The 23,230-nt window shown below is 39.1% G+C and overlaps 2 protein-coding genes across 3 annotated transcripts in view; one reads left to right on the forward strand and one right to left on the reverse strand.

The window, feature by feature from the left end:
- LOC132116054 (solute carrier organic anion transporter family member 5A1) overlaps positions 1–4,290 on the forward strand; it is a 55,879-nt gene extending 51,589 nt beyond the window's left edge. The window contains exons 6-9 of the mRNA XM_059524617.1: positions 477–636; positions 1,153–1,394; positions 1,985–2,049; positions 2,331–4,290. Of these exons, the coding sequence (XP_059380600.1) occupies positions 477–636; positions 1,153–1,394; positions 1,985–2,049; positions 2,331–2,773 (910 nt within the window). The 3' untranslated portion in view covers positions 2,774–4,290. The remainder of the gene's footprint in view (positions 1–476; positions 637–1,152; positions 1,395–1,984; positions 2,050–2,330) is intronic.
- A 1,754-nt stretch (positions 4,291–6,044) lies between these two features.
- Positions 6,045–23,230, reverse strand: part of csrnp1b (cysteine-serine-rich nuclear protein 1b) — a 131,408-nt gene continuing 114,222 nt past the window's right edge. Inside the window, exons 2-7 of one of the 2 annotated variants that reach the window (XM_059524618.1) lie at positions 21,653–21,832; positions 21,269–21,503; positions 12,988–13,190; positions 10,056–10,315; positions 9,670–9,966; positions 6,045–9,121 (exon numbers count right to left, since the gene is read on the reverse strand). In XM_059524618.1, coding sequence (XP_059380601.1) covers positions 8,150–9,121; positions 9,670–9,966; positions 10,056–10,315; positions 12,988–13,190; positions 21,269–21,315 — 1,779 coding nt within the window. In that variant the 5' untranslated portion in view covers positions 21,316–21,503; positions 21,653–21,832 and the 3' untranslated portion in view covers positions 6,045–8,149. Of the gene's footprint in view, positions 9,122–9,669; positions 9,967–10,055; positions 10,316–12,987; positions 13,191–19,165; positions 19,441–21,268; positions 21,504–21,652; positions 21,833–23,230 lie in introns of those variants that run through there. The other variant, XM_059524619.1, reaches the window with a different exon arrangement.

Raw genomic sequence — 23,230 nt, forward strand, 5'->3', positions numbered from 1 at the left:
ATCCGAGATTTAAATGATCATTGCTTGTTGGCTGAACATTAAAGAGCTAAAAATAAATATTTACAAATTTTAAATTAATTAAATTCAATATAATTCACTATACATTTATTTGTATACTAATTAAATACATTCTAAATAAATAAATTAAATATGTCTGTGTGTTTGCAAGTATATATGGCCCAGTAATGTTTGTTTTTTTTCTCATTATTTATATATATATGTATATATATATATATATATATATATATATATGCATTCATGAATTTTGTTACTGGCTAATAGCTCTTTTCTTATTGGCTTCTCACATTAGCCAATGCATAAATACAGAGCCTGTCACACAGACAAGTGTGATTTCTCCGAAAGTGTTATATGTCAGGTCATGTTTAATGCATTTCAAATATTCCAAATATTGCCTACAGCAGCTGATGCGATGCATTTTATTCTCAAACTGTTTGCCCTCTGTGTTTTTTCTTCAGGCCGACCCTCACTCTGACCCACAGAAACCTGACGGGAGGCTGTAATGTGAATTGTGGCTGTCGGATCAATGAGTATGCTCCTGTTTGTGGCTCAGATGGCATCACATATTTCAACCCCTGCCTGGCAGGATGCAGCACTGTGGGCAATGACAGCACCGGGGTGAGTCACACTGCATGTCATTCTGAAGATGCTCCAAATATTTCGAACAGCACAGATCATTTCAAATCAAGACCTACCCAATGCTAAACACTGATATTAAATCTCAATCTTAAAGCTACATCTATTTACATGTAAACATCTCATCATCTCATTATCTTTGCCTATCGAACCGGGTCACTGACAGTGTCCATTTTACTCTAGAAAAAAAAGCAGATGAGAAAGCTAGTTGGTGTCAGCATGTCTTGTCACTTTTGGGTCAGAGCATACACTTTGCATCCCTGATTCTTATTATTAATTATACATTTATTATAAAACTATTATTATATTTTTTAAAGGTTTGTTTACAATGTTTACAATTATTACTCAAATGTATTAGTATTATTATTAGTTTAGAGTTAAATGAATGAATGTAATTTAATATGAATATTTTTCGTAATCACAGAATTGCATCGCAACAATGTCTTTTAACTTTTTGAATATCTGTGGTAATGTCCCTGTGTATTTTTTTTAATGCAGATCAGAAACTACACAGACTGTGCGTGTGTGCAGAGCAGGCAGGTCATCACTCCACCCGCCGGCGGCCAAGGCAGCCAGCTGCAGCTGGTCATAGTGAAGACCTATCTGAATGAGAACGGATTCGCTGTGTCAGGGAAGTGTGATCGCACCTGCAACACGCTCATCCCCTTCCTCATCTTCCTCTTCATCGTTACGCTGATCACAGCTTGTGCACAGCCCTCTGCCATTATCGTCACTCTCAGGTAGGAAACAGTAACTGAAGTTTCTGATCTTTTATGATGACTTTAAAGGGGAATTTTTTTTTATTTAAAACATTAATCATTAGTGCAGGTTTAGCACATTTGGGATAAGTATGACTTCATTTTTGAAAAAGGTCCCTTATGCTCAGCAAGGCTGCACTTATTTGATAGTTATGAATATTTTGAAACATTATTAAAAATTAAAATAGCTGTTTTCTATTGTAATATATTTTAAAATGTAATGTATTCCTTTGCTAGCAAAGCTGAATTTTCAGCAGCCATTCCCCGAGTCTTCAATGTCTAAAATGATGATTTGCTGCTAAAGAAACATCTCATTTCCATTGTAGACAACAGCAGCTTAATATTTTTGTGCAAACTGTGATACTTTTTTTTTCAGGCTTATTTGATGCATAGAAAGCTTTTTTTATTTTTTTTTAACAGCATTTATTTAAAAATAGTTAAATTTTAAAAAAAATAATCTAACTGATGCCAAACTTTTAAATGGTAGTGTATCATCATTTATTTATGTGACAATTCATGCAATTAGTAGCAGATGGTATTAAAGAAAACAATAAATTAATTTTCTTTTGTAGGTCAGTAGAAGAGCAAGAACGACCGTTTGCTTTAGGAATGCAGTTTGTGCTACTAAGAACTCTGGGTAAGTCATAAATGCTTGATTTACCTGAAGAATGCAAAGCTTTAAAAATGTACTTTATGAAAGCCATCAGCCTTGTTTAACGCTGCAGCAGAGCTTTTCATATAGCACCACCTAGTGTTCTTAAACATAAACTACATCATCATACATTTGCGTTAGATAAGATGACAGAAACAAATGCAGCATCAAATTTCAAGCTTACAGAACTACAAAGTGACTGCAATTGGAAGTTAACAATTCAATCTTCCTTTTACCACAATTCTTTTCTTTTTCCATGTCTGCAGCCTACATCCCCACACCAATCTACTTTGGTGCAGTGATTGACACCACTTGCATGCTCTGGCAGCAGGACTGCGGCATTCACGGCTCATGTTGGGAGTACGATGTCACTTCCTTCCGCTTCGTGTACTTCGGCCTGGCTGCCAGCCTCAAGTTTGTGGGCTTTGTGTTCATTTTCCTCACCTGGTATTCAATTAAATACAAAGAGGATCATCTGGAGCGCTGGCAGCGGCATCTGCCTCCTCTGGGCACCGTCAACGAGCTCATCTGTCACGCAGGAGGCCACAAGAGCCACGCTCGTACCCGCTCCTGCCCCATTTTCATACCCCGTCCCGAGCCCCCCGACCAGCCCCTGCTCAACCGCGGATACTGCAGCCAGAGCTGCCCCGGAAACACTCTCAAAGCAATAACCCCACCTGCCCGCTCGCTGCAGGAAATGCACATTTGAGGAACGTGAGCCCTGACATCTGCCTCCACGTGCCTTCCTCTCTGTCAGGGGTCCTCCTCCATGACAAGACAGTGTGCGACGTACACCTGTTGTGCTCCGTGTGGCTTTCAGGGGCTTGCTGCGCTCACCGATCTCAATGTCACCTGTACAAACTCACAGCAAACACACATTGTGTAGGATTTGCTGTCGAAGCGTATGGAAGACATCTCATGGTGCTAAATGAGAAACAGAGAGGACATTTCTCTGTATCCAATCTTGGATTCCAAGATTATTATATCAAAGACGTAACACAAGCACAAATGGATATCAGTACTATGCAACGCAGTACCACAGTAAAGCCTCCAGGCAGTCGCTTGCTACTGTATGATCATAATTCACATCTCACATGGTCTTTCTGAACAAATCTGTGAAGAATTCTCTTCAAAATGATGTTAACAACTCCCTTCTGGTTAGTTTGGAGGCGTCAGTGTGATTCGGATGGTTTTCAAGGAGCTGTACGAGAACATTCAGCCTCCTCCAGACAGATCACATGGTCCTGTATGTAAATTCAGTGCCTCAGATTGCCCCGTCAGCAGTGAGGTCTGAGCACTGGGTGGACTGATAAAATGCATTTGGAGAAGGACTTTGAAGCCTTGTCTTCTCGTTCTTCATCTTCATAATCATTCTGTCTGTTCAGTGATTGACTGTCAAATGGCGATATGTGTTCAGATGCATATTGTTGGATCAGATGTTTGTCCAGTGGTCCAGTATCAGGTCTTGAGGAGGTCAGATCAATTAGATCGATTTTTTGGCAAATCCGTATTCAAACCGGTTTTGGTTTTTTGTAAGTGTGAACAACAGAAAACACATGAAATCTGTTGTTTACAAACCCGATCCGAATCATATCCATATCTGGTGTGAAATCTGATTCAAATCAGTTTTTTGGTCTAAATGGTAAAATCTGACAAACCAGTCAATATTTCTATCTCTTTCCTTATATACACTCTAAAAATAGTTCTTTATTGGCATCTGTGATTCCATGAACCTTTAACATCCACGGATGCTTTCCATTGTTCTTTCAAAGTAAAAATAATTTCTTTCGTTTCTAAAAATGTCCTTCAGAAGGTTCGTTCGGGAACCCGAAATGGATCTTCTATGGCATCACTTCAAAGACAGTGCTTTCGGACAGTGTGGGGTCCTAAATGTCTCATTTGGTCTAAAGCTTAAGAGATGTCATGAATGATATGAACCAAGGCTAAAATTTTTGTCCTCTTGTTCACTTCAAGAATGATAACTATGAAGTTAATACAACCCTCTACGGACACCTTGGCAATTGAATCGCCATTGGCTAGTACATTTCTTTAGTTTACTCGCCAGACAGACACATACACACACACACACACATATATATAAACGTTTGTAAAATGGTACTGTTTTTTAAATATCTGAAAGTACACTCTTAATCAGTCAGTCAATATTATAATACTTAAGTATTATTAAATAGAACCTCAGTAATTAGAAATAAACTTGATAACCATGTTTGAATGCATATTAGTCATTTTAAATAACAGTACTGGACTGGGGGTGGTGCTTTTTTGGTGTAGAGGGTTGCATAACAATATTAGTGTCCATGCTTTGTGTGAACAGCCCTTTACACTCAGTTGTTGGTTGAGAAAGTCTCATGGCATCATACACATCAGATTTCATCAGCGGTTCGATCACAAAAATGTCATTCCTAAAATACTGGTTAGAAACTAAATCGGATTTGTGTGTAGTGTGAACACAGCGATTCAAATCCAGATTCAAATGAGGAAGATTCAGGATTCAGTCGACCGCTGAGCATGTCTGAGCAGCTTTAGCGCCAGCATTTGTAAAGCCATAGCATAATGAGAGTGCATTCTCCGCTTTGGTTTTTGGAGCTGTTTATGTATATGAGCATGTGCTTCGGCTATAGCCTGATCCTCAAGCACTGGCTCTATTCTTATGCAGCAACTATGTACAATTAAACTTCTGCCTAATAATATGCAAACCTCAGATTTTCAGTACTGTGTGATGGGTTTATAAAGCCAGTTTAGCAGTTCATTAGACGTAGTCCAGTTACTTTTGATCAGTACAGTACAGAAGTCACAATGTTTTTTTAGCAATGTGATTTACATAGGTATATTTGGTTCGGTTATAATTAATGAGGGACTTACTTGGTAACTAGATACTTAGCATGTAAACAATAAAACCCAGTTTAATCAATGAAAAAAATGGAGACCATGCTGTATTATCTCCACTTCCAAATGATTTTGTAAGCTGTACTGTATTATGATCACAATTTCTGAAACAAAATTCGAGACCACAAATACTTTTTCCAGAACTCTTATTGTCAGTGTTTTTCATAAAAGATGATGTTGAAGAGGTATTTGAGATGCTGATTGCAGTATTAGAATGACTTTTAAAAATTAGGGTGTAAGAAGTCAAATCAAGCCCTTCTTGAAATGACTTTTTTTTCCCCCATGTTTGTGAACTATAAGCTGTACCGTGGTGAAAGTCGGACCTTTTTACAATAATCAGGAGCTCCCCATTAGTTTGACCTACAATGTGAGCTGCTCAAAACATTTTTTGGCAGGGCAACAGAACAGCATGGAGTGTTAAATTTGACCACTCACACAGGTTTCAGTTAACACTTTTTTTATTATTATTAAAAAATATATTCTGTGTCCTTATTTGACTCATATGCACCTTAAACTCTTAAGTTATTCCTTTTTAAGATCAGCTCACATATGATGTCAAATGAATGTGTTGGAGCTACGTTAGCTTCAGTACTCTTGGACACGTGAATTTACATTAATTCTGTCTTAGTTCATCAGTACATGTATTTATTGAAATAAAAGCGTTTAGAAAGAGGTGGAAATGTATCATGTGTGAAGTCGTTTTGAATTCTTTGTGTCATTAAAAACAACCAAATGGTTTAATTCTTTAGTGACAAAGCAGTGTATTTGTATAGTTTGCAATTTTAGAATTTTTATATTTTATGAGGAATCACTTTTTTTTAAGAAACTGGTCTCACTGTAGGTGGTGCGTGCTGCTGTAGAAGACTACAAACAACATTTCTAATGGGAAGAAAACATCAGGAGTGCTAGAATGTTTATGGCTTTAAAGCAAATTTATTTAGCTGGGGGGGGATTCAAAGACTGGCCTTTAAGGTAACTTTTTTCTAAATATATTTGTATATTAGGACTCAGTGGTCATATTTTTGATTTACAAACACGCATGCACTCGCATACACAAAAGAACAAGACAAACATAAGAAAAAGCTTAACTTTTATTTTGAAGGGACAAACTACTGTCAAATGACTTGAATGAAATGAACAGTTTTAAACTGTTAAGCGTGAAAATATATAATATAAAAGAACAGCTTGGTTTTGTCTTTAGTTTCGTTGAAGCAGAAAATATATACAACAAAAGGCAGAAGTAAGAAACACTTTGAAAAGCATCAGAGATCAAAACATACATCAATCATGACTAATAAATATCAATCATATCCATTTCATGGTGATGAGGTGATGCATCTTTACAAGGGAATAAGAAGCTTCACTCAATGAATGCTTCAAGAACAGCACATGAAGGCAAAAATGAAGCAAATACATTTCTGATTGTGCATTTTTTGCTCTAAATGCATGTAGTACTGAGACAAATGAACGGGTGTTGCATGCAAATGCTCCTATTGTGTCAAATAATCTCTGGACCGACAGCTGAGGAGTGGTTGGTCAGATATGTACATCGATTCATTTCCTCAAAACTCATTCAGAAACATACAAACTTCTTCACTGTGAATATGGGCAACACAAATTTGCATAATATATGCAGGTTTTGTCAACAAAACGTTTTTGAAACTACTTAATTTCTACCCACAATTCATGTTGTCAGTTGTGTTCACCCAATCTTGGTAAATTTGTTTAGGTAGTTACATTGCAAGTAAACCCCCACTTTATGCCTGGCCAGAATACATTTTTCAAGTGTAGATTTAGCTCTATTAATATATTACAAATGTTTAGATATTTGAAGAACAACGTGGATTCCTTAATAAAATAATTTGTCAATAAACAGATTAGAATTCTCTCAAATCTACATAGTTACAAAATGTTAATTCTCTATATCATAGGCAACGTCACTGGATTATTTTTAATCAATAGGTAGGTTATACAGCATCATTTCAAGCGGTTCCTTGTGTTAACAGGCACAAAGACTCAACTTTTCTTTTGTTAAGCACACTATTCTTTTATTGCCCGAACCATGAATAAATTAAGCTCTAATGCTGAAAAGCTAAACGTGAAATAACTTAACCAAAAGTGTTACTTCATAGTAATAGATTATTAAATACTTTGCAGTTGGTGCCCCTTCCTCCACAGCTGAAACAAAGACGTGCTTCACACAGGTTTATGTAGGTGAGAAACGTGAACAAGCTGCATTATTTCCACTTCTCAAGAGCACAGTGTGGCTCAGATAATATCAGCTGGCATTCGGAGAAAAATAATAAATAGATCGGTACGAATAAATAAAAGCAATTCGAAATAATGGTCAACAGATATCACAGTTGCATTATGCGATATCTGCGGCGTGTAGAATAAATTAAAAGAAGGAAACTGTTCACTTTTCTTCACCTTGTGCTGATGATCCAACACCAAAAAAATTGCATGAAAACAATCTCAGATTCAGAGGCGATGGGGCCGACGTGACATTGACCCATCTGCGCTCTGATTGGTTCATTTTTTCACAGATAAAGTGCTAACTGAGGAGCCTCGGGGGGGTTTTGTGTACCGTTTAAAAATCCCAAGGAGCCGTTTTGTGAAACAGGAGTCTTCCTCTAGCTTTGCAAAATAAGTACAGACCACCACCTCAAGTCCAAAAAGCGACTGAGACAGAAGCCCCTCGAAAAGGGGGCCATTTAAATGCTGTTTGTTTTGGTGGAAATTCTCTGAAAAAATGCCAAATAACAGCGATGGTCAAAATGCATTGCTTCTGAAAGCTAGAAAAAGTCCCTGAGATACATAATCAGCATTATGACTCCCATTGGTGCCCCTTCTGGATTCATATAAATAACCTTAGCAATATTAATAGTAATGGTAAATGTTGATAATACCACCGATGTAGGTGAGAAGTTCTTATGTACAAATATCCAAAATCAGTCGGCCAGGCTTGTTTCTGAACTGAAATGTTAGCTGCCACAGCAATGGCAATATTGAATATAAAGATTGTTATAATAACTTAATGCTTTGCTAACATCATAAAGGCAGATAATGCAAATATTGATACCCTGGGATGGAGGGTCTCCATTCATAAAGTAGAGAAAAACAAAACATATAGCATTCATTTACAATCCCCTAGTTCATTAGCACAGAAGAGCCCCCGTTAGACTTTAACAGACTCCATCACTGAAAGCTTCATGGCATCTTCAAGCATCTGATTGTCCGTGAAGGTTGCCGGAGGTTCTGGGACCGAATCCGACAAGCCAATCAGAGACTCCAGGAGACATGTGCCCGGGTCAGCGGCCTGCGGGAGGCTGGGGTAAGTAGGCGACTGGAACTGAAAGAAGTTGTCCACGTGTTCGTACTCCTTTAAGGAGTTGTACAACGAGCTCGGCCCAAGACAAGGAAAGCCGTCGAAGAACTCCAGGTCTGATTCGGATGAGAGGCTCAGGTCCATGTAGCTGGCCGAGTGATCGATGGAGGGCGAGGGTGTGTGGGGGACGGAGCAGTTGTTGAACAGAGCGTTTGCTTGATTAGCGTTCTCGTCTAGGAGCTCAGACATGGCCATGCGGCTGTTGTCCGTTTGTGATGTGCTAAACTTGTCGTCTGTCGCGCTGAAGATGCCATAGCCTGTGGACTCACTCTTTTTCTGCTGGTAGTCGCAGTTGTTGTTGTTGTTGTTGCGCTCCCTAACAGTACAGTCCTCATTGTCGGTGTCGCTAAAGCTTAGGATTCTCGTAAGTCCGTTTTCGTCGACGTCTAGCGGCGATTGCTCGCTTTGAGCGTTTCCGGTGGACTCGGAGTCCTCGCTCTGGCCTGAAGAACTAGACGAATCGGTCATGTCGCTGCTACAGCTGTTCTCTCCCACGGCTACTAGCTCCGAGTTGAAGTGAAACGTGGGTCTGTCTGGTGTGGTGCTGCTCTCTGCTGGGTGGATTGGAGAACTGCAGTCTGGGAGATCTTCAGAGGGGGTTTTGCTCTCAGGGGTGTGCTCTTCCAAACGCTTCTCCAGCTCTAGCTTCATGATGGTGTGGATGTAGTGGGTCTGAACTCGGCTGGAGTTGAACTCAATGCGGCCTGCCATGTTCCCACAGCCATCTTTAGTGCAGCCACATGGGAAGGATGAATGGTCCATCTGCAAATCCATGAAACATTACATTCATGTATGAAGAAAGTGCATTTAGAATTCAGTATTAGAATACAATTACACGTGGCACTTTAACTTACAATTATAATATACTTTTTAAAGACACGTGTTTGACTTCAGCTTATTTTACTTGAATTGATTTTAATAGTATTTTAAGAAAATTTGAAAGAATATTTAATAAATGTAAAAAATGCATTTATTTTATCACATAAATATAATACAGTAATGTAATACATTAATATTGTGAAATATTACTGTTTATATATTAAAGTGTCATTTAGTTCTGTGAATTTTCAGCAGCATAAAATAAATGACTTTACTGTCACTTTAGATCATTTTAATGCATCCTTACTGAAAAATGTAACACACATATACATATATACACATATACATATATATGATTTGGCAGATTTGGTTAGTTCATGACTTTGATGTTTCTGGCATCATTCTGTACAGTTTGAGCTACAGGAATGATATCTGTACATATCAGCCATAACCTTGTCTAAAAGGAAGTCTGTCGGGACTGAATCGCTCACCTGACATTTGATCCCAGCCAAACTACAGCTGCAGGTCTCCGGCTCGCAGAAGCCCTGGCAGTCGCATCCGCAGTCTTCTCTCGACGTACGCAAGTCATGCAGTTGACGCTTCTCATCTTTATCGATCTTTTTCACACCAGCGGCTTTAAGGATGGCGTATCTTCTCTTGGAGGGGTAGGGATGCAAGAAGGAGCCATCATCCAAGTTTACTCCGCTGAGGTCGATTTCATCCTCTGGGATGTCATCGATAGTCAACCTGTCAGCCTCTTCGGACTCCTGGGTACCATTTTTGGTAAGCTGCACAGAGAAAAAGGATATTTACATGATTACAACTTTAAAACCTCTCATGTTCGACAACAATTTGAGAAAATTAAACTCAAAAATACCTTCAGCTTAAGAGCTTCCAGTTTTTCCTCCTTCAATCGGTTTTTGATTTTCTCTCGCCGTAGGTGGCGCTGTGCTATGGCAAACTCCGCTATTGAGTAGCGGCGCTGGGCACTGTGCCTCTGCACCATGCCAAGGGTGCAACCTCCCCGGCTGGGCACACTGGTGAAGCCCTGACAGCGAGGAAAGAAGAAGACCGTAACCTGGTCAAACTGCACATTGCCTCGCCGCGAGCGCTTGGCCTTCTTCAGGATAGATGTGGCTGAGGAAAGAGAGAAAGAACAAGAGGATAAATATAAAGACGTTCAGGCTTGTGGTGGACTTGAAAAGAAAACATTAAGTGGAAAACAGTGGGGGAATACATTCACTGGAATTCATGCTTGGAATTTCTTAATGGACAATTAAGAGCATATGTCTGAGAAAGAGAAAAGAGAGTGGTGGGGTGGGGAAAGAAAGAAAGTTCTGTTCCTAGTATCTCATCGGGGAGTATTTGAGTAGGAAGTGTGCCAAGCCTAATGGGAAGACTTGGAGTGGCTGAGTCTCTTGTGTAAACATCAAGATCACATTAACGTTATTGTTGCGAATGTACTAAACTGCCACTAGATGGCAGGCTACACACAGCAAATCAGCTCAGTGCCATTCAGTCATATTAAAACAAGCACAATATTCCACCGCTCAACATCAGAACAGATGTGCAAATATTTCAGCTAATAGTTTTCGGTCTAATCCAGTCATATGCAAAGACAACTGCATTCCTCTTCACTCGTGTCTGACAAACAATCCACCCAGGAATTTCCTCTTGGCGCTGAACTGTGCCGGGAGACTAAAGCATCCAAAATCACAAGCCAGCGGCTGGATGATCTGGAAGTTTGAGGATTTTGGAAGTGGTGAGGGCACTCAAGGCAGTTGCTATTTAATAACCTCATAACTTTATACAAGACGGGCCATCTGTCTGAACATTCCTTGCAAATTATTCCAACAACCAGCCAAAACTCTGCATTCACCAAATTAATCAGTCAATGTCAGTGGTTAAAGCATCTCAAAGGGAGAAATTCTCTTCTTGAAACAAGAAAACCATTTTTTTTACTCAAACTCCTTGTCCTCTGTGCAGGAATACTTGATGTCCAACTGTTAGTCTCAGAGAGAGAGAAGCACATTCTCCCTCAGGGCCACAAGCCCACCGATTGTTATCTGAAGGAATGAAGGAGATTGATCTTACTGTCCCTGCAGCTGGTTTATATTAGACTTGCAATGGTGGGAACTCATCCTTGCACGTTTTCCTGTCTAGAAGCTTGTGCAAATATGTTTTGCTCATCTAATGGGGACGGGGGGTTATGATGGAAAATCTCATATGCCCTCATATATAGACAAGACCATCTCTGAAATACAACACCATGTAATTGCTTAAAGATCAAAGCAGTTTTATGTATTATCAAGTTGGTATTGGTGAGTAAGAGTAAACAAGTTATGCAAAAAGTCTGGTGACTTTTTTTCCATCTAATATGATCAGAAAATGAAACTATATGGTTCTTAGTCAGGGTTGAGGCATGTTTTTATGTCAATGAGGGACAGACAAAGAGCATGTTCAGTGGTTTGTACTTTTGAGTGTGTTGGTGCCAATCATTATGCAACACTGAAAATACATCGAAAAAACTCCAGAAATCATGGTTTGTGAATATTAGACATGTGCAAGCTACTGAGCAGACTGTACACTACTGTTCAAAAGTTTGGGTCTTTTTGGGTCAAATTATTTTAGTCCGCAAGGATGCATTAAACTGATCTAAAGGGTAAGTCAGACATTCATAAAGACTTCTATTTCAAATAAATGCTGTTCTTTTGAACTTTCTATTTTTACTTTCTAATATCAAAGAATCCTGACAAAACATCACAAAAACACTTACTGACCACAAACTTTAGAATGGAAGCATATGTCTGTAACTTAGCTTTATTCTCATTCCCCTCAAATTAAAAATGCCGTCTACCCTGACAATGCTCCATTCTCTGACTTTGCTTCATAAACTTAAGCAGACAGCCGTATCGTTTCCTTTCCGCTTCATCCTTGCCTTCCTGCTCCGCGCCCCTATTCCTTTCTCAGCACCTGTGTTGGGTTCATGCCCAGTGCTCAGACAAAGATCTGCGTTCATTCTGTCTCTGTCACATGGTACACTCGCTGGCTCCCTGCCCTGCCATCCTGGGAAACTCACAACTGTTTGCTTTCCCTACCCTGACTCACCCCAAGAACCTGGATGAAGGGCCTGGAGGAGGTGACCTCGTGAATGGGGCATGCATCAAAACATCCTGTGTAATTAGTTGCATCCACGCAATTATTCTTGCACCCTCCCGTATCTCAATATCACCTTATCAGGTAGCACACCTGGTTAAGATAAGCCTTACGAACCTTAAGCATGAGAAATAACAAGGGAAATGGGAGTTTGACGATTCCACGTTTAAGGAATAGCTCACCCAAAAATGAACATTTGCTGAAAATTTAGTCACCCTCAGGCCATCCATAATGTAAATTAGTATGTTTCGTCATCAAAACAGATTTGGAGAATTTAGACCATTACATCAAATGCTCACCATTGGATCCTCTGCACTGAATGGGTGCCGTCAGAATGAGTCCAAACTGTTTCTTACATAAACACAGCTTCTTTTTCTTTTTTGCTTCAAGACTTAAATTGTTTGACTGGAGTTGATTACTTGTGGATTGTGATAATTGTATCAGCTATTTGGACTCTCATTGGTGAGCAAATGATGTAATGATTAATTTCTTCAAATCTGTTACGATGAATAAACTTCTACATCTTTGATGGGCTACAGGTGAATAAATTCAGCAAATTTAAATTTTTGTGAACTATTGTATTTCCTTCAAATAAGAACCATTTCTTAACCTTCATCGGAGAATAAATTAGTACTTCAAGAAGGAAAACTCACTGTTTAAGGATGTTGCTGGGGAGCTGGGGTTGCTGGGGGTTGAATCCAGGGTGTCGGAGTAGCAGCTCTCCCCATCTGAGTCCCACTCCGAGTAGGCAGAGGAGGAGAGAGAGGAAGGGGAGGAGGAAGAGTAGCACGGGTCCTCCTCCACCTCCTCATACTTCCTCTTGAGAACCCCGCTCATGGCGCTAACGTTTGGTGATCTGTGGGTAACAAGTAAATACAGAAAAGCATTACAAGAGTGCTAAAAGGGCAAAAATGAAAGTTGTACTTTCATGCAATCTGCCTTTGTCCATCAGCTAATTTGTTTTGCTATGGAAATGGTACCGATATTGCAAGTAGTGCCTAGATGTTATCGTTCCATGTAGTGCTGTTATTGTCCTAATAGCAGCTAAACGTCCAGTGAGGTTTTCAAATACAGGCTATGAGCATTACTCTCCAAACAAGCAGCTGACCGCGCTTTATGCTGCCTCTGAGCAGTGAAGAAAACAGGAAGCAATCAATCACGTCCCTCTGGTGCAAGTCAACAATTACCAAACCCTTCACCCACTTCTAAATCCAATCGCTTTGACAAATACATTGATTAGGATGGGGGTTGATTACATAGCCACATTAGGGAGGAGAGAAAATTTAGGTTACCCCACTCAAAAAAAAAAGAAACAACATCCCAGAACTGGTAGCGCCAATTACACTTTACACAGCTGCTAAATGCATTTTATGAGACTCTGTAGTAAATGTGTGTACAGCTTGGCACAGTAAACATGTTTATGTAAGACTGCATTTGTCGCTGCTCCTGTGGAGAGGTTGCTTATTGAGCAATAAAAGCAATCAATCCATTGGCAGGAAGAGTCTAGCCGGTGCCCACCAGCTTTTAAGGGTCAGAGCCGGTGCAGCACAGTGGCGTTTACATAAAGCCATCATTTGATACTGACGGCTGCGGACTCATTTGTTTCTCTAAACCACAGTAAGCTAGTTCACCTCAGGATGAGCCTTTCGATGCACTCCACAGCTTAGACACGTTCCTGCTGAAACATGCAGAATGGAAGGAAGGAAGTAAATGGGAAAGGAGGAAACCGTTTGATTTAGGGATGAGAGTTTTCACTGCTTTCCCAGCAAGAAAGCCACTTTGAGGGAAAAAGAGACAAGACTGCCGTGACAGGCATATTATACAGCTCATGATTTTGGTCTATGACAAAAAAAAAAATCAAAAGCCAAAATGACACTGAATCATCCCTGCCATATAGAGTGTGATTAACACAATATAACTCCATAGTAGTCTGCTGTTGTCTATTAATCAAACTTGGCACTTGATTATTGGTGGCTTTATTAAAACAAACTAATACTTTTTGGAGCCACTGTATTTAAAAACAAATTAATTGACTTACAATAATGCATTTTTGTAACTAATGCTACCTAGCAAATTATATATATATATATAAAAATACACATTATAATTGAAATGCCTTTTTATGTAGCCTTTTTTTTACTAAATTATACTTTTTGGAATTTATACAAAGCTAATTTAGATATTTTCATTTGATTTTTAGTTATTGCCCATAATAGGCAATTCATATTGTTCATCTCTAATCTTTAGACAAGAGTGTGTACACTTCCTTTTCACTCAAGTTGCCTTGTTTGCAAGCAGAACTTCACACATCAGCGCTGCAGTCGCAAATGTGCCAGACATTGAAGGCACGTCTGTGTTGTGCCAAATTTCACTGCCGAAAAGCAAAAGGGGAGTCTTTATCTTCATCTGAACCTGACAATATCTTCTACAAGTCAAACTTATCTGCTCATGCATCACCAGTCGAAAGCAACCCTGACAAGAGGAAATATAGTTGGAAAGTTACATAATAGTTTGTGCCATGCTCAGGACAAAACACACAGCAAACAGCTGACTTGCTTGAAAACAGCAGTACAGGCGAAGGACATTATCTATTTTTATTGCAAACAGTGTGTGTCCAGATCTGTCTTAATTTGCATGCGAACAGAGCCAGCTTGGTGAGCGTGAACCCTTACATGAAAACAAGCAGCATTCTGCACAGACAAGCCCACAGGAAAATCTTTTTATATAAACGGCAAGGTGACGAGAGAGAACTTGACACTTGACTTTGGCCACCCAAGAGGTGAAGATTCATCATAATCTGCTCATTTGACTAGTAAATTACATTGCGCCTTTTCCTACTGTCATGTTTCAAGAAACAATCCGCTCACGCTTTGTACAAGAAACTACCTGCACATGATATCCGCTACTCGTCCTCACTTGAGTTTACCTTCATTTAACAAAGAAAGAATCCCTGAGGACTGCATGCCTAGCAAGCAGAGGAGTTTTAATTAAGGACTCTGGTCAGTGAGGAGATAGGGGGAGGACAGCACAGAGACAGAGGGGGGAGAGAGAGGGAGAAACCTGGGTGTTAGAAGTGGGTCATTGTCTCTTGACTGCAGCCTACCTGACACATTGATTTGTTAATCTTGCCTAACGGGCAGAAACAATAACGACGAGCTAATCCCAGGAACGAGAGTGGGGGGATGCGGGGGGCTCAGCTGGATGTCAATCTGGAGCTTGTCCTGTTGCACTCCAACATTAGCAGCTACTAGAAATATGAGCGAGAATCTCACAAATAAAAAAAAAAGTGAGCAGTCGAAACACATAAATCTGCTACAGAGCAGGTCTGGATTTCACATCCAGACAGAAGCTGTCACCGGCGAAGTATCCCAGAAGCTCTGAGCAGGTGAAACGTTCACACTAGAGCATAAATTATGCAGGGCTGCCATTCCAATAAAGGCAGAGCACTGATGAGGTATTCTTAAAGCAGTCACTAAGGAAGGCGGAAATAAATCTCGTGCACAAAGCGAGAATGGCCACAAAAGCAGCAGACTTCTGAAACCAGATCCATTGTCGGCAGGCTCATTGCAGTTTAATGTAGCACAAGTTAAACACACAAACTTCTCAAACTCCCCACTCTCGAAGTCCTGCTTTCAAAAAGCAGCAAACAGTGGAATCCCGACCTGATCTTATGCAAGAGTGTTGACTTTGCCCCTCCAGCTCACGGCTTCCATCCAGATGATAATCCGCAGCATGTACCTCACCTAAAAAAGTGCACCTGTGATAACAGGCTGCGAAAGATGGTGTAAAAACCCTTGCGAGATAAGTGGAATCAAATCCAGGCTCCACAACTCCACTCTCCCCCTGCTGGTCAGCCCTTAAGAACTGCAGTCAGGGGGAGGAGGGAGTCGTGTGTTGTGCAGATCATCACTCTAGATGTTCAGCTACGCCAGAGACATTCTGTTCCTGAACCGCAACCCATGCAGAGAACACATTCATCCCAAATAGGAGCGCACACTGATGTGGGAGGAGGGTAGCCGGCGAGAACTTTAAACAAATAAATAATGCGATGTCTCCAGCCCACAGGAATTCTCCCCTGGCAACGGCGACACATTCTGTAATAGTCTATCTATCCCAGATGTGTCTATGTAGTCCAGACCGTTATAGCCCCAGAGGAACCAACTCAGACAGAAAAATCTATAACACCTTATGAGGCGTCACGAGTCATCACAAATTACATTATTAGGGTGGAGATGAAGATTTGTGTCATACAGCTGTATGGACTCTCTTCGTCATGCTATGCATTTCCAAATTAGAAATACACTGACAAAGATCTTTAAACACTACATGTACAGCTACAGAGTACAAGTTTACTTTATCCACATCCAAAGTGAAATGTAGTATCTAAGACAGACAATAATTCTGACTTTACTGGTTTATCAAGTGGATTTCAGCTGGAGTCGGGGGAAAAGGGAGTGCTAGAAAATAAATAAATAAATAAAAATAAGATTAAATTAAACTGATTAAAATGGTTAAAATAAGTTACTTCACACATCTAACAGTACTATCATACTTGGGGGTCTGTGGCATCAAAAATAAATTAATTTAAACCTTTTATTTGAACTTTAAGTGGCATTAAAAAAAATATCCTAAACACCCTCGGAAAATGATTTCGCAGTTTTGAGTGAATCATTCCTCTTATTTTAAGTCAACGAGTGGAAAATATGATCGCTCAGGAAACTGCCTAAACTGAAAGCAAATTGTTCCATCACACACGGAACAATTTGCATCAATATCCTAAATGCAAACTTCCAACAGAGTGCACAAATTGTAGCTTCCTTGAGAAGTCATCAGCATGAGTTTTTCTGAATAACTTAATGGTGGCAAAACAAATACTAGCCATCTTTACCAGTCTCTTAAGACTCCCAAGGGAGAGTATTTCTTTGTGTCAAGGGTGGGGGAGCTCAGGGGTCAGCAGCTCACGTCTGGGGCGCTCACTGGTACCTCACAAGTTGGGAGGAATTCTAGAGAGTGACAAAACAGATGGGACCCCTCTGCTTCTCTGTTTTAGAGACATTAGGACCTCCACCTCCCCCAATACAACTGCACAAATGCCACACACTGAACTATCCCTAATAGGAACACCCAGTCTGTGGGTGAGAGCTTAATAAAAAGATGACAAGTGATGTACACTAATGATGTTGACATCATATCAGTTATAAAAGGTATGACTGCTTTATATAACTTTTTATATTGCTTTATATAAGGAGGGAGGGAAGGAAGGAAACCAGTTGACTGATTTCAATGACCATGGTACACGTGCAAGTTCACGCCTCATCAAATAGGACCCATAAAAATTTATGTACTTGATAAGTTCAACGTGTACTCCAACTCAAAACAACATTTTTACATAAACATCGTAAACAACATCGTTTTGTAGGAAACAAAACTCACTCGTGCAAAACTCAGGGCTCGAGGAATAAACATTTTAAAAGACATGAAACAAAATATTTACTTAGGCTGGTTTAGGACTAAACATGAGCATGAAGGCGAAGTATGTAAACAAAATTCGATTAGCAATATTAACTATTCCTACAAACTATCCAAGTGAGTTCGCGCGAGAGACACGAATCTGCGCTCGCTCACACTGAAGCACGCGCAACATAAACACACTCAAACTTTCGAAACATCCACAAATACGCAAAGATGATCTCAATAACAAGTGCTGCCGAGCTGGTATTTTGACAAGACACTAAAGTTTACATACAAGCTTGAAAGTGAATGCAAAAACTTCCACTCTCAAACATTCAATCTGCTTAGGCTACAGACAGGGACCGTGAATTATCTCAGAATGGAAACCAGTAAATATGTAACAAACGAGTGTGAATTGAGATCATTAGGTTACATTTTCACTTCAGTTACGCCAATCACGCCGCGCACAACGTGTCAGTAATTGTTGAATAATCTCGTGATGATATTAACGTTACTAATGACTGACTGATGTATATCACAGCAATCATCAACTATTACAATCATAAGAATCAGAAATGTTTGGTTTTAAAGCAAAAAAACGTGGATGTAAAGTTGTATATACAGATAAGCATATTTGAGAATGAATCTATATTGGCAATCATTAAACTCAACCAAGTGAAGCTGGGCTCGGATCAAGTAAGGTTTTCCTCAGACCTGCATTCATCCTCGCGTGCACCCACGGTGACGTCACTGAGGACTGGCAGTGTATGTGAGGCTGAGCGCAGATCTGCAGGCAGACTATTGAAATGATGCGGTGTGGCACCTTAAGGAGTCGCTCGCGCTTCAGAAGACACACCAGCACTATAAACGTGAACGAGGAATGCACTCGACACATAATACACATCCAAACCAGCAATTACGGCTTATCGGATACACACACATATACGGTCCACCACGCTGGAAAACAGCTGCTTAAGAGAGTGATTTTTTTTTAATCAAACACAGCGACCGCAATCATTTAGTGTTTGACAGAGAAAACGCTTATATTTACTCCGAACAATACACTACGCTTAAGAATGCGGGTTCAAATAATAAATCGTTTAAGGATTTATTAGGGAAACAAAATATGAGTATACATTGAAAACCCGAAACAATGGCGAACAATGTAAACTTAAGTTAGTTTTTTTCTGTCACGGCAGCATACAACAATATCATCTCCTTTCGCTCTTTGAAATAGTTACAAAACACATTTTGTCTGTTTACACTGGCCGACAAAAGAACATTGAAAGTATCTGGCTGGACTCCAGCATCGGGGTTTGCCTATTAACGTAAGACACATTACAAGTGCAGCGTTTAACAGCGCGGACCTCCGCTACTCACCAATAACGTGTCCGATCAGCATTAGTATATCACAATAGAGGAAAAGAAGAAGCGGTAATAATCCAAGTGATACGAAAGCGCGTTTATCCGTATAGAGATCCCGTTCTGTCCGTGTGGCTATTGTGCGCTCGACGTACTGAAGCAGCAGCTGAAGCTGTTCCTCTTGTCTGAAGCAGACGGCTGAGCAGCACAGTCTTTTCGTCAGTGGAAAACTCCCTCCCGGCGTGTGACGCAAGCGGTGACTCTGCCCACGCGCCGCTTCCTGCCTTCCGCGCTGAGCGACACTCCTCCTGGCGCGCTCGCATCCTGACACCAAATCACTGTAGTAACATGATTGATAAAATAACAATAACCGCAGGTTATGGGAAATAGTAAATGTTTCATTACTCAGATTTTTTTTTTACTGTAAGCATAGTTCCTGTAGCTAAATACTGTAGTAATCATAGTAAATAACAAAATACGAATCGTGATTAGTCTCATCTAAAAATACGTTTACATAACGTGTGTACTGTGTATATTTATTATGTGTATATAAATACACATACATGCACATATATTTTTAAGAAAGTTTTTTATATATGTAAATATTTTCAAAATATATATTGTATATTATGTATATATTATGTAAACAAATAAAAATCATAGCAGCATATATATATATATATATATATATATATATATATATATATATATATATATATATATATATATATATATATATATGTATGTATATATATATATATATATATATAATGTATATGTGTGTGTGCGTGTGTATACATATATACACACACATATAGTAATGTTTGCTATATGGTAAAAATATATAAATAATTAATATAATTTAAATGTATGATTTATTCTAGATACTCCGTCACCATGATTTTGCCAAGACATGTTCCTGGATCAACATCTTTTGTTGATCTGGGATCAACATTACTGTCCAAAAATATAGACTTAACCCAATAGCTACCCCTGAACCTAACCCTACCCATAATTTATTCCTAAAATCAGTGTGAAATTATAGTTTATTATCAAAGGGTGTAGAAGTACCTAACCCTGATCATAAGCCTAAAGCAGATATTTCCTGAAAAGTTGTCCCTCAAATCTGATTGGTTAATTGGAATGTTGTTCCAGGATCAACAGGGATGTTGATCCAGGAACATGTTTACCTTAGTGAAATCATGTTCATCCTAGATACTCTTATGTTTTTTCTTTTACTTTTCTCATATGATATTGTGACTGACTTAATAAATTAAATATACGGAGTTTGATGTTGTCTGTGTGGTTGTTATTCATAATTTCCTGAGTCAGCCTCCACTGAATTAATGAGTCATAAATCCTTTGCATCATTTAGTAGTAAATCCTGTTACACTTTTGCATCATTCAGTAGTAAAACTTGTAAAACTATTGCCTTATTAATTGGTCAGGTTGTGGCAGACGTGCTACATTGACACAAACTTTCAGAAATATAATGAATAAGTAATTTGATTACATTTGTAAACGTTTATTAAAAAGGTTAGACTAGGGCTGAAGGCAAGCTCAGGGTGAATCACAGTCATTTCAGGTATGACTGAACATCATGTCCCCTCCTATCTAAACCATCTCAGAAGTGTCACAGCTGTGTCATCATTAACTGCGCACGCCTGCATGACACAGAACTCCACTAATGCAGTATTTATCAGTATGGTGTACAGCCCAGACGTGTTTAGGAGGAGCAAACTTTCAATTTCTAGAGAAAAGGGAGTGCTGCAAGTATCAACACAGGTGTAAAATGTTTGGGTGGAGACAGCTAGATTTTGTGTACTGAGTGTATTAATCGAACACAGGATCACAGACCTCATTTTAAAGGGCTTCGGTCCTCGGGGTCCTGTAAAGCACATTATTATTCTCCAGCTCAAAACAAATAGGCAGGTCTGATGGCATGCTGAGAATCACATGGCATGCTGTTGTTGCAATACACAAACTAAACTGTTCGACTAAGCTGTACAAATCACTACTCTTGAGCACTTTTGTAGTTAATGTTGCTGATTGCTTCTGTGTTCATGTTGCTAATAGCTGTTTACTTCTGATCTTTGGCATGATTCATCAGTGTTGGTTTACCTAGTGCACGTGTTGAGACAACAAAGCTGGAATGTCCTGTAGATCATCTCTTCCTGATTAACTTGGCTGTCGCCTACATGCTTTTAGACACCGTTAAAGCATATCTAGATAGTCAACCTTTTGGTACTTTGTCACTTCTCTACTAAACTCCTGCCAGCAAAACCACGAATATCTGTTAGTGTTGAAGATATTGGCTGACTCTTGCTGTGTCACGGTGGTCTTCAGCTGACAAAACCTGTTAAAAAGAGAAACAGAACCACAGATTGCTTCCAAAGAAAGGCATCACTGTAACATGCAATAATACTGATAAAAGAATATAAAAGAACTAATCACAAATTCCCAAAGTGGAAAAAAAAAGTTCAAGGGATGAAGACTGATACTCACAAATGTTTGTCTGCTCTTCCAAGAAAAGAAGCCTCGGGGGGGGGGGAGGGAAATGGTTTTGCCAGGGCCACTGGCTCAGGCCTGCATATATTACCCACTATGTCTTTAAAAGTGTGCCAGAGACTTTACCGCAGAGGACGCCCCACATCGAGAACAATAATGGCCCTCAATGCTTACCATCTGCAGGGAGAAAAAAAGCCATTGCTGCACGTGTTCTTAGCAGAACTGACTCGCACATTACTGAGCTGGGCTCATATACCTCAGTGCATACATTACAAAACAAGTGCACACTGAAGTTTCACATTCAGGTTTTATAGGGAAAGTTCACCCAGAAATTACAATTCTGTAAATATATAGTCATTCTCATGTTATTCCAAACCTCACAAGCTGAATTTATGAAAAATGTCCAGCCCAAAAATGAAAAAAATAAATAAATACAAAAAAGTTTAATTAAAACATTTTGAATAACATACTGGAAACTAAAATAAAACAAATTATCTTTAAAACTGTAAATATTTTTTGAATAACATACTGGGAGCTCTACATTTAAAATAAATACAAATAAAATAAAAATGTTTTTGAAAAGGTTAAATATTTTTTTTAATAATATACTGGGAACTCTTTATCTTAAAATACAAAAAAATAAAATAAAATAAAATAATGTATTTATTTATTTGTAAAATTGACTACCCCAGCTTCATTTGTTTTTAATTGATGAAAGTGGCCAGGATACTCAGGATAAAAATTCGCCTTTTCTGTTTCACAGAATAAAGAAAAATAATTTAAAAAAATTAATTACTTTTTCTGGGTGAACTATCCATTTTAGTTTGTTTAAATGTTTAATATCTCAGAAAATGCTTTTGGAAGTAAGCAAAAATAAAACCCTCACAAGAGTTGTCAAATTAATTAGGGAAAACCAGTGATAGGTCCCCAGGACAAAGCCTTCCAGTGCGTATTGAGAAAGAGAGGGGTGCTCACAGGAGTCAGGGTGAAGTGCAGGTTTTTTGGGAACAGATTGATGGCCTCAGCTGTCCCTAAGGAGTGAGGCCAGACAAAGCTGGGCAGCTGGTCACCTGTGGATGAGACAAGTGCTGACCCTTCTGGATCCGCTATTCACTGGGAACCCAATTATTGCCTTACAGTCATCCTGTATTCTTACTGCTCCTGATTATAGAGTAGCAACAACTTTTGGGTATTACAGAATGATGTGTGCTGACAGCAAAATAAAATTAAGCAAATATACACAGAATTTTTAAGGTACATTTTGTAGAATTTTCAGAAAATTCCAACCCTGATCGGAAATAAAATTTGTTACGCGAGCATTTTTTCCATTCATTTTTCCTATAGTGATTATAAAAATGTGTTTATTAAATCGTTTGAACCAAGCCAACCAGTTACAAGGTGAATCACAACACTACAAACTTTTATTTGAAGCAAGTATTTGAAGATCATACAAAAAGACAAAGGTACAAGACTGTGTACTTAATGGCACTGTTTAGTGAGGGAACAAAAAATTTAAGTAAATGACATAACTGAAGTTTAAAAAAATGATATACCGGTAACCAAAAATTTGCTTTT

Source organism: Carassius carassius, chromosome 35 (genome assembly GCF_963082965.1).
Source record: "Carassius carassius chromosome 35, fCarCar2.1, whole genome shotgun sequence".
Classification (NCBI taxonomy): Eukaryota; Metazoa; Chordata; class Actinopteri; order Cypriniformes; family Cyprinidae; genus Carassius; species Carassius carassius.